The sequence below is a fragment of the Mangifera indica genome, chromosome 6 (assembly GCF_011075055.1).
Source record: "Mangifera indica cultivar Alphonso chromosome 6, CATAS_Mindica_2.1, whole genome shotgun sequence".
Classification (NCBI taxonomy): Eukaryota; Viridiplantae; Streptophyta; class Magnoliopsida; order Sapindales; family Anacardiaceae; genus Mangifera; species Mangifera indica.
In genome coordinates, this window is record NC_058142.1 from 18,416,633 (window position 1) to 18,429,149 (window position 12,517).

Consider the following 12,517-nt stretch of genomic DNA (forward strand, 5'->3'; position numbering starts at 1 on the left):
TCTTCCTACCATTAGTGAAGTCTCCATGTGTGGCCACTAACATACATCATTTGTAAGGATCAAGAAACAGTTGATGGGTTATGGTTGTTTAGATTTACAACAAGGTTTCCAAAATTACAAGGACTGAATAATAAGTTTTCAAACCTGTAAAATAGTTAAAAATATATTTAAAACTTTAAGACGAGATAAGTAAAAAAGTTATTAGTATTTTTTGGATGTTTAAATTACTAAAAAGATTTAGAAGAAAATGTATGATTTATACATTCAGAAAGTTAAAAAAAATAAAAGGTTTTTAGACCAAACTTTGGATGGGAATATGTTATTCACCCCAATCCAAATTTTATTATAAAATAAATCTGGCCCCACAAGACACGTCTTTGTATATATAGTGGCGTCTGATTAATATTTGATAAACAAAGGTTGCAAGGTTCTCATCAGCGTAAGGAGGTAGCTAGACTGGGAGAATTCAAGGCTCAAGATCAGACATATCTGTTTACAGCGACGAGTCAAAGTTAGTAATCTATTATATGCCTTTTCTCACTATTGTTTTCCTTGATATAATTGCTCAACTTTAAGGCTTACAAGAGGCTGTTTTTGAGCATAGATTTCTGTTTTATCTCATATCTTTAATATCATAGATGAATATTACTTGGTGTTCAATCTAGTTTTTTTTATTCTTAATCTACCGATTTGCCTAAAATGAGTGAGGCAAGCATAAGAGCCATGGGTAAGGAAAATAAGCGGGTTAGAGATACGGTGACTCTGCGAAATGAAGAAATTAAGCTGCTCAATGATGAAATTAAGCAGCTGAACGAGAGGGTGGCTCGGCGAGACAATGAAATTAAGGAGCTCAAAGAGAGGGTGACTAGGCGAGACAATGAAATTAAGGAGCTCAAAGAGAGGGTGACTCGGCGAGACAATGAAATTAAGCAGCTCAAAGATGAAATTAAGCAGCTCAATGAGAGGGTGACTCGACGAGATGGTGAAATTAAGCAGCTCAAATATGAAATTAAGCAGCTCAATGAGAGGCGGACTCTGTGCGGTTTCTTCTGCTGTTGACTGCTTATATTATGCTCCAGCTTGTGGCTTCTGATACTGTAAAATCATTGCTTTTTTTAAATCGAAACTGGAGGGTTCGTATTTGTTAGTATTTGAGGTTGTATTTTGAAGCTTCATTTCGGTTTCTTAGATTGCCAATCAGTCTAGTGGTGGAGAATCTGTGTCTTCTAAGGCTGAAGGTCTTAAACATACAAATTTTAGGATGAATTATGAATGTTCTGTCAAAATCTGTTCTATAATTGAAGTTTTTCTTTTTGTTTATGGTTGATTCATTTTATGGATGACATTAGAAAATACTTTTCACAACATAATATGTAATTTTGGAATTTTCTGTTTAGCTCGCAGAAACACACTCAGAGTTGAAGCTTATGTTGATGTAGACTGGGTTGGAAATATTGGAGATAGAAGACCTACAAGTGGGTTTTGTGTCTACTTTTGAGAGAATATTGTGCAGTGGTGCTCTAGGAAACAGAAAGTTGTAGCTTTGTCTTCTACAGAATCTGAACACAAAGCAGTAAGCCAAGTTGCTACTGAAATAGCTTGGTCGAGAAGTCTGTTGGGTGAGATTCAGATTAGTTATAACTGTCCGGCAAAGGTTTGATGTGATAATACGAGTGCAGGGGCTCTTGCTTCTAATTCTGTTTTCCATAGTAGAACAAAACACATAGAAATTGATGTTCATTTTACAAGAGAGCAGATAGTAGCTAAGATACTAGAGGTTCAGTATGTGCCTACTGATTTCCAAGTAGCAGATATTCTTACTAAGTCCTTGTCTACTAGCAGGTTTTCTATGTTAAGGACTAAATTGAATATTGGTTTAGACTGTAACCAGGAGACTGATAGGTGTCAACATAGGGAAAAGGAAGAGAGTACAATTGATAAGGGTTTGAGAAAAAAAAAATCAGAGGTTTATAGTTCAGGGAGGAGTTGCTGTTGAGTACAAAAGTCTCTAAGAGTACGGTTACTGTAATCTGGAAATTCTGTGAAATTAGTGAACGGTAACTGGAAATGGTTGGCAGGTTTATGTGCTTAACAAGTAGTGCTTAGAGCAGTGGAAAGTGGTTGGTTACAGAGTTGTTGCTAAGGGAGGATAATTCTGTAGTTGTATTGGAAAACAGTCACAAAATTGGATTCTGTAGTTGTGCTGATTTTGCTAATAATTGATGGTGCACTAAAGCAGGATGTCTATAGTATGGTTCATGTTGTGATACAGAATGAAAGGAGGAGTACTGTTGTGATACAGAATGTAAACGAGAAGCTAATAGAGTCTCTGCCTTGTTCACTTCAACAAGCCATTCATCGGCATTTTTGGCTTATTGCAGAAGATGTTTGTCTCTCTCCAAAACTTGTGTTCTCTGACTAAAAGGGGATCTAGGGCTGTGATGTGGTTCTCCAATCCGGCATGATTTTAACGGCGATGATGCGATTGTCGAGATAGTTATTAACGAAAAGATTAACAGTGAGTTTTGATGGAGGTATCGTTTTTAATTGATAATCAGATGGTTCAGATTACTTTTGCCAACTGTAGTTAGTTGTAATTTGGTGTGTAAAAGATGTAATTTGTCACAATTATTGTATGATTTTTTTGAGACTATTGAATGAAGCTTGAGGCATTATTCATTTTTCTTCTCTCTGTGTTGTCTTGAGTGCTTATAGTGATGCAAATAGTTTTATTTTTAAGGTTCTTGGTGTTTGATAGTTGATTCTGTTTTCTCTGTGATTCTGATTACTTAAAGTAGTTTAATAGATTCTTGGAGAAGTTTTTGTTGGTATATCTATTGCTGGAGGTGTTGAATTAGGTCTTTGGGATCCTTGTTACAAACAATTATAATTATATTTATTTCATACCTTCAAAATAAAATTTTTTCTATAAAAAAATTTTAGAGTTCAGTACTTTAATAAAAATATTGGTCTTTTCAATAAAACAAAAAAGTGATAATCCGTTTGCTATGATATATTAGGAAATTGCCTGAAGATAAGTTTAACTTGGAGATTGAAACCGACAAGTAGTAAAAAGTTGAGAAGTTAGAGAGGAGAATGGCAATGAAAATTCCTGAATATGCTAAATAAATTAAAATTTTAATCTTAATATATTATTAATAAATCTTAAACTTTTACTCCCACGTTTAAAAATTTTTTTTTCTTTCTCAAATTCTACCTTAAAAGTAGTTGTCACAGTATTATACCACTGAAAAGGAGTGATATTATTTATTATAATCAAAAGTGAGTATATTCAAACCTAGTGATCATATCTTAGTGTTTTGGGCTTTATAATAAAATAAAAAACACAATACATTAACTCAAACTATTTACAAAGGCCATATATTTCTTGTGTATTTAATGGATGACATATATTCCAATTTTTTATCGGTTTGAGTAAGATCTTGGGTGTGGGTAGGATCACGGATAAAATAATAATGAAGAGTAATATAAAATAGTTATGATATAAAATTTCAATCATAACATTAGAAGTAAATTAAGATTGAAATGAAATAAAGAATAATAAAGGTAAACACCTATAAGGTTTGAAAAACTCAAAGTCTCATCTATGAGTCAACTGAGGTTAAAATTTTTTGTTAGAGACAAAGATAAAATTTTTATTTTACTAATAATATTAAAAAAATAAAATTCGTTGCATTTTCCTCCTAAGTTTTAAAAACTAATAATTTCACCCCTACTTAAAGTTTTTTTACTTTGAAAAGTCACATTTTTACCCCTAAACTTACGGTTTTGTTCTTCTCCTCTTTGATCACCATTTTTGGTGCTGACGATCTTCTCTCTCCACTGTAAATCATCAAATAATAATGAAGAATAATATAAAATAGTAATAACCATATCTATTGTTTTGTGGTTTACTCCACATCATTCTTGATTTTGTTTTAGTCTTAGTCCACTTCTAGTGATATGACTGAGATTTTCTATTATAACTATTTTCAAATCGAAAATTATTTAATCCATAATCTTACTCACACCCATGATAACTATTTCTAGTAGTTACATTTACTTTAGGGATCGATGCAATACTTGTGGGGCAAGTTTGATGGTTTTTTATTATGAAAAAATATTAATTTAGAATTTCTTTTCCTAATATTATTACTGTATGAACATATTATTAAATAAAAAAAAAGGTGGAGAATATTTTCTCTTTCACATTATCTTAATCAAAAAAATTTTTGAACATCATATAATTGTATTAAATTACAGAGCCATTGGGAGTATAATTAAATCTAATGTGCAAATTTATTTTTTAAATTTCTTCACAAATTTAATAGATTTATCATTATATCCATATATTCGACTCGCAATCCTTCAAGGATGTGATGCCAAAAAATAGTAGTTTTGCATTTGTTCTTCTGAAACATTCTATTTAATCAATTTTTCAAGGCTCATATATTTAAGGTGAAAAGTTGTGTAAAAAACTCATTTAATATTATCCATCCAATTTTAAGAATTTTAGGTTCAAATATTGTCATATTTATAAAATTTTTAGTTTTGTAGACAATATGTATGAGTTAATCTTTGAAACTTCTAGTTCAAATATTATCTTATATTTACAAAATAACTAATTTTATAAAAAAAATATTATGATTAATTTTTGAAAATTTTAGGTTCATTGACGAAACTTTTGAGTTTATAATTAGTATTTAGAATATTATAATAAACATTTTGATTATATTTTAGATTTTAAATCTATATTTTTTATAATTTATATAAATTTTAAATTATAAATATGATATAATTATTATAAAATAAATAATTTGATAAAACTTTAAGACTTGGGACCCATTTATGCATATAAGTTACAAATGAAGAGAGAGGAGAAAATATTTATACTAGTTTTTGTCACATCCATGTAATGAGATAAAGCAATTTTCCAAAGCCATTTAATGCAAGCCACCGAAAGTGAATATTGCCAGCTCAAAAGGCTCATTTCTTTGCTGGGTAGAAAATTACATTCACATGTGGGAAGTCACCAAATCATTGAATGCATTATTCCCACCAATTTTTCCAAATTGCGTCTCACGTGGTAGAAAAATCCACCATATGTACAAACAAAATTAAATTATCGAAATTTGTTGTAAACTTCCAATAATATTAAAAATTTTATTTAAAAATAAATGAGAAATAAGATAATAAATCTTATTTAAAGTATAAGTTACATTATTAAAATTTTTTAGTATATTTAAAATTGTCTTATAAATATCTCAATGTTGGAAATATAATACTGTCAAATCTTCGTATTAAAGAAGTCAACATGGGCGTCACACATTTTATAATATTGGAGTAAATTTCATTTTTGCACCCAAGGTTTGGTCTCAAAACATTTTTCACTTTTTAAATGTATAAATCATATTTTCTTAACCTAAAATCTAACTTGATTAAAGAAAAAATGTTTTGCCACAATGTTTGAAAGTAAAATTATCATATCATACTAAAATTAAAAAAACATCCTAATACTCATTTAAGATATTAAATTTACATGAATACCTTTTTTTACGTATTATCACAACTATTGTTATCGAGTTTCTAACATAGCCATTAGAGTGGACACATTTCCACCTCATATGCTTAACCTAATCATATTAGGTCAAGTTCAGATTCATTTTAAAACAATGGCTGTTGCATGCTGGCCCTTCTTTAACCTTTAGAAGGTTGGCTTGTGAGTTGTAAATTCAATTTCTTAATTTCCTTTTATATTGGACCAAAAATTTAAAAACAGGAACAAACGAAAGAACATTCTATACGAGCCAATATTTATATCTCATATCTTTAATATCATAGACAGATTGATTGTGTTGGGCTGTCACAAACAGTTGGAATATGGGTTAGGTGTTTAGAGTATGGCGGAAAGTTTCACTCTTTGAGTTAACTTTTTAGATGAGATAGACCTAATTACTCTTAATTCTATTATTATAGTCAAGTTACAACAACTCTAACAAAAGTCTCCGAAGTAAAGATTGACATGAAAGTCCAATTGGTAATTTGCTATACGTTTGAATGGCTGGTTGTGATGATTTTCGAATTGATAGCCCATGTGTTGAATGGAAGTCATTGAGCTAAGTTTTGGGAAAGTCCTTGAGTGTTGGGAGTAACCAGTAGACGTGAAGGTCCAACCAATAACTCGTTGCGCCTTTACATAATTAGTTAAAGCTCGATGTGTGAGGGGAAGTCTTTAAGCTAGTTTTAGGGGAAGTGTTTGAGTGTCAGAAGTTACTAATTAACGTGAATGTCCAGCCAATGGTTGTTACGCCTATGGACAATTGATTGATTGTGAGGCGTGTTAGAATAAAGTAAAAAATCTTAGCATGGTTTGGTTTAGTCGTTAGTTTGATAATCCTATTGACTCCTTGTTTTTCACATGTTTGGTACACCAACCTAACTGGCATCATGAGGCTGATTTATCAGGTGAGTTTAATAACTCACAACTTTTGTTGCCATCAGCCAGCTACCATACTATCTGATATAAAGGAGCCTGTGTCTCTCTTTGTCCCGTTTCTGCACAATGTCTACCCAGCAAAGGCCTAGCTGTCCTACATAATGGGGACTACCCTGGGGACCAAAACTTGTCTCACCGTTGGCAGAGCTGCGTTGATTCATTATTGGCTCTGAAGAGATAACCTTATCTTCTAATGTTATAAGAGTATTGTACTATAAAGTGTCAATAATGAATTTGTCAGCATCATACGCTTATTACCTTAGTAAAAGCCATGGGTATCGGCTCACTAGCCTTCTTGTACCGGGTCAAAGTTTGAACTTAGATTTAAGTTTCAGATCACTTAAATCTAATACGCTTATTATCATTAATAATACACCATCACTTTTTTTAATATAAAAAAATTAAAGAGCTTTGTTTTTTTAATTAAAAAAATTAACCTATCAAATCTTCGTATTAAAGAAATCAAATTTTCATATTTTTTTAATTAAAGAGTGCATGGGTCAAGATTGGCTGCATACATTTTATAATATTGAAGTGAATTACATGTAAACCCAAGGTTTGGTCTCAAAACATTTTTCACTTTTTAAATGTATAAATCATTTTTTTTAACCCAAAATCTAACTCAATTAAACAAAAAAAATCTTGCCACAATGTTTGAAAGTTAAATTATCATATCATACTAAAATTAAAAAGACATCGTATTACTTTTTTAGGATATTAAATTTATATCAATACCATATTTTATCTACCATCACAATTATTGTTATCGAGTTTCTGTCACTTTTATCTCAGTAAGTCATCTCACATTGACATACTCTCAAGGTTGCAAGCCTCCCTCTATCTTGCATCTACCATCACTTTCCTCTCTATTGTACACCTAATCGACCCTCACCACCCTTTCTCGTGCACCCACCATCTCTCCCTTCTCTCTTGCCATGTTCTTGGTTTTCAGTATCCCAATCCCCTAACACATCTGCTTTCAATGACCCAATCCCCTATCTCTTGTTCACTTATAAAATATATTAGACCGAATCTTTGTGCTTGCCAATGACCCACTCCAACTATTCTATTAGTTTCGATGGATGTAGACAAGATCTTTCTACCATTAGTGAAGTCTCCATGTGTGGCCACTAACATACATCATTTGCAAAGACTAAGAAACAGTTGATGAGTTATGGTTGTTTAGATTTACAACAAGGTTTCCAAAATTACAAGGACTAAATAATAAGTTTTCAAACCTGTAAAATAGTTAAAAAATATATTTAAAACTTAAGACGGGATAAGTAAAAAAGTTTATTGTATTTTTTGGATGTTTAAATTACTAAAAAGATTTAGAAGAAAATGTATGATTTATACATTCAGAAAGTTAAAAAAAATAAAAGGTCTTTAGACCAAACTTTGGATGGGAATATGTGATTCACCCCAAATTTTATTATAAAATAAATCTGGCCCCACAAGACACGTCTTTCTATATATAGAGGTTTCTGATTAGTATCTGATAAACAAAGGTTACAAGGTTCTCATCAGCGTAAGGAGGTAGCTAGACTGGGAGAATTCAAGGCTCAAGATCAGACATATCTGTTTGCAGCGACGAGTCAAAGTTACTAATCTATCGTATGCCGTTTCTCACTATTGTTTTCCTTGATATCATTGCTCAACTTTAAGGCTTACAAGAGGCTGTTTTCGAGCATAGATTTCTGTTTTATCTCAAATCTTTAATATCATAGATGAATATTACTTGGTGTTTAATCTAGTGTTTTTTATTCTTAATCTACAGATTCGCCTAAAATGGGTGAGCCAAGCATAAGAGCCAGGTTTAAGGAAATTAATCTGCGAGATGATGAAATTAAGCTGCTGAAAGAGCGGGTGACTCGGCGAGACGATGAAATTAAGCAGCTCAAAGGTGAAATTAAGCAGCTCAATGAGAGGGTGACTCGACGAGATGATGAAATTAAGCAGCTCAAAGAGAAGGTGACTCGGCGAGACGACAAAATTAAGCAGAAGGATGAGGAATATGACAAGCTCAGGAATCAGCTTAGACGAGTTATAAATAGCTTGTCCTCAATTGTAGATGGAGGACATTAAGAACCCAATGCTAATAATATTAATAAAGTCTGCAAAAGCTTGCCCTCCCTCCATTATATTCAATCAGAATTTGGTTCTTGGATTCATAAATATTAATTTACTGCAATCGATATCATTTTATTTTGAGTCATGTTCCACAAATTTGTCATGAAACAAAAGCAAAAACGAACAGTACAATCATAAATTCTCCAAACAATAACACAAGAATACAAAGAAATCATTTTCTTTGAGTGGCAAGGGTGTCGTGTTAAGTACGAGAATACGAGAATATAAGTTCGAAATCTACGTCAATCTGTCTAACCACCACATAAACTAAATTGCCTTATTTACTAAGTCATCGTCCGCTCCTATTATGAAAACCATGCTCAACCGATTGCCTATTATTAAACCGAAAATAAAAATTAATTAGAAATTTCACTGTTCATGATCACAGTTTTCATTTTCTCGGTCCACCACTCAGCTGAAGCTTCAAGGTTGAAACTTTCTGCAGAAAAAATGGAACTATAGGAAAAGTAAAGGGGCTGCCTTGGGCCTTTTTTTTTTTTAAAATTAAATTTCTGTTTTTCATTCGGCTTAAGAATTGTGTACTGTTGTTGTTTCTTCGTTTTTCCGCGTATCCAGATGGAGGATTAAGGTTTCAGTTTTGTTTTTTTGGTGTTTATATATGAGCTGAAATAGTTTTATGTGTTTTTAGGGTTTAAGGTTTGAGTTTTGCTTGTAATTTGAGGTTGATTAATGATTGTTTTATTGAAAGAGCTTAATTTGACTTGCAATGGGGATATTATCTCATGAATTTGAGGTTCATTCTTGTTTCTGGGTCAGTGTTCTAAGGCTGTTATCTCATGAATTTTTTCAATTTTTTTTATATTTTGGGTCAGATTGTTCAGACGGAAGGGAAACTGGTCTCTGTGCGGTTTGCTCTGCTTTTGACTGCTTATATTATGCTCCAGCTTGTGGCTTCTGATACGGTAATATTATTGCTTTTTTTAAATCAAAACTGGAGGGTTCGTATTTGTTAGTATTTGAGCTTGTATTTTGAAGCTCTATTTCGGTTTCTTAGAATGCCAATCAGTCTAGTGGTAGAGAATCTGTGTCTTCTAAGACTGAAGATCTTAAAGATAAAAATTTTAGGATGAATTATAAATGTTCTGTCAAAATCTATTCTATAATGGAAGGTTTTCTTTTTGTTTAGGGTTGATTCATTGTATGGATGACATTAGAGAATACTTTTCACAACATAATATGTAATTTTGGAATTTTCTGTTTAGCTCGCAGAAACACACTCAGAGTTGAAGCTTATGTTGATGTAGACTGGGTTGGAAATATTGGAGATAGAAGATCTACAAGTGGGTTTTGTGTCTACTTTTGAGAGAATATTGTGCAGTGGTGCTCTAGGAAACAGAAAGTTGTAGCTTTGTCTTCTACAGAATCTGAACACAAAGCAGTAAGCCAAGTTGCTACTGAAATAGCTTGGTCGAGAAGTCTGTTGGGTGAGATTCAGATTAGTTATAACTGTCCGGCAAAGGTTTGATGTGATAATACAAGTGCAGGGGCTGTTGCTTCTAATTCTGTTTTCCATAGTAGAACAAAACACATAGAAATTGATGTTCATTTTATAAGAGAGCAGATAGTAGCTAAGATACTAGAGGTTCAGTATGTGCCTACTGATTTCCAAGAAGCAGATATTCTTACTAAGTCCTCGTCTACTAGCAGGTTTTCTATGTTAAGGACTAAATTGAATATTGGTTTAGACTGTAACCAGGAGACTGATAGGTGTCAACATAGGGAAAAGGAAGAGAGTACAATTGATAAGGGGTTTGAGAAAAAAAAATCAGAGGTTTATAGTTCAGGGAGGAGTTGCTGTTGAGTACAAAAGTCTCTAAGAGTGCGGTTGCTGTTATCTGGAAATTCTGTGAAATAAGTGAACAATAACTGGAAATGGTTGGCAGGTTTATGTGCTTAACAAGTAGTGCTTAGAGCAGTGGAAAGTGGTTGGTTCAGAGTTGTTGTTAAGGGAGGATAATTCTGTAGTTGTATTGGAAAACAGTCACAAAATTGGATTCTGTAGTTGTGCTGAGTTTGCTAATAATTGATGGTGCACTAAAGCAGGATGTCTATAGTATGGTTCATGTTGTGATACAGAATGAAAGGAGGAGTACTGTTGTGATACAGAATGTAAACAAGAAGCTAACAGAGTCTCTGCCTTGTTCACTTTAGCAAGCCATTCATTGGCATTTTTGGCTAGAGGGAGGATGTTAAAGTTCACAAGGCAATGGTGGAGTATTATAAAGCAAAACAGTGCATTTTGAATAAGTTCAAAACACATCACTTCATTAATCATATTGAAATGAAAAAAAAAGGATGACTCATTGCAGAAGATGCTTACCTTTCTAAAACTTGTATTCTCTGACTAAAAGGGGATCTAGGGTTGTGATGTGCTGCACTAATCCGACATGATTTTAACAACGATGATGCGATTGTCGAGATAGTTATTAATGAGAAGATTAACGGTGAGTTTTGATGGAGGTATCATTTTCAATTGATAATTAGATGGTTTAGATTACTTTTGCCAGTTGTAGTTAGTTGTAATTTGGTGTATAAAAGATGTAATTTGTCACAATTATTGTATGATTTTTTTGAGACTATTGAATGAAGCTTGAGGCATTATTCATTTTTCTTCTCTCTCTATGTTGTCTTGAGTGCTTATAGAGATGAAAATAGTTTTATTGTTAAGGTTCTTGGTGTTTGATAGTTGATTCTGTTTTCTCTGTGATTCTAATTACTTAAAGTGGTTTAATAGATTCTTGGGGAAGTTTTTGTTGTTGTATGTGTTGCTGGAGGTGTTGAATTAGGTCTTTGGGATCCTTGTTACAAACATTTGTAATTATATTTGTTTCATACCTTCAAAGGAAAATGTTTTCTATAAAAAAATTTTAGAGTTCAGTACTTTAATAAATATATTGGTCTTTTCAATAAAGCAAAAAAGTGATATTCCATTTGTAATGATATATTAAGAAATTGCCTGAAGATGAGTCTAACTTGGAGATTGAAACCGACAAGTAGTAAAAAGTTGAGAAATCAGAAAGGAGAATGGCAATGGAAATTCATGAATGTAGCAGGTATTATGTGGGGGCAGTGGAATGTGAAAGTTATAGGAGAGGAGAGGAGAGGAGGGCCATGCAATTTGACAAAGAGCTTACATTACGTGAGCCCCGGGAAGAAGCAAATTTTGCTTTTGCAATTTAGTATTTAAATGACATTGAATAAATTAAAGAGACAGACATCCTTATAAGACTTTTCCAAACTCATAAGTCTTAGTCAATGGTTGTTGAGGTGGTGGAGCCTTTTGGGATTCCAAATTTTAACTCATAATGAAATCTATCTCTCACATGTATAAATAATGACAGTTGATTAGAAGTATTTTACGTCATTTTAGAAAGAAAATAGTTTAAATTTTAAATATTTATAAATATAACGCATAAATAGAAACTTTTGAAATCTACATTGACTTAAAAGTCTCTGAAACAAAAACAAAACATGGATAGAAAATGTACAAACTTTTAATAAATGACAAAGATTAATTTGTTTTATGAAAATGACATACTAATTTAGACTCTAAATTAATTGAAAAAATTAATAAAATATAACTTTAATGATTACAAGCAAAATCCTATGAAATCGTAATATGTTTTTATTGATTAATCATGGTTGGATCTTAAATATTATTATTAAATACCCAAGTGATGTTTCTATAAAAAAAAAAAAATTAATTAATTAATTGTAAATAACCTGTGTAGTAGTCAACCAAATGCATGAACTTGGAAAATAAAGTTTAGACAAAAATATAGTTGATAATTGCTTAACTCAACATATATGGACAAGATGCATAACTCGGGTCAATTTGAATTTAATGTCCAAAATGTGTTTGCTATTTTT

The 12,517-nt window shown here is 31.9% G+C and overlaps 1 protein-coding gene across 4 annotated transcripts; it reads left to right on the forward strand.

Annotated features, from left to right (window-relative positions):
• The first annotated feature begins 390 nt into the window (after positions 1 to 390).
• On the forward strand, positions 391 to 8,707 carry LOC123219307 (uncharacterized protein PF11_0207-like). Of its 4 annotated transcripts, XM_044641189.1 has the most exons (5): positions 397 to 511; positions 689 to 955; positions 8,052 to 8,096; positions 8,274 to 8,399; positions 8,463 to 8,707. In XM_044641189.1, exons 2-5 carry the CDS (start codon positions 700 to 702, stop codon positions 8,579 to 8,581), a joined length of 546 nt encoding a protein of 181 aa, XP_044497124.1. In that variant the 5' UTR covers positions 397 to 511; positions 689 to 699; the 3' UTR covers positions 8,582 to 8,707. The 4 variants fall into 4 exon arrangements, 3 of the variants coding, with proteins under 3 accessions (XP_044497122.1, XP_044497124.1, XP_044497123.1); XM_044641187.1 differs by having other exon boundaries at positions 391 to 511; positions 8,274 to 8,707; XM_044641188.1 differs by lacking the exon at positions 8,052 to 8,096 and having other exon boundaries at positions 689 to 1,020; positions 8,354 to 8,707.
• The last annotated feature ends 3,810 nt before the right edge of the window (positions 8,708 to 12,517 follow it).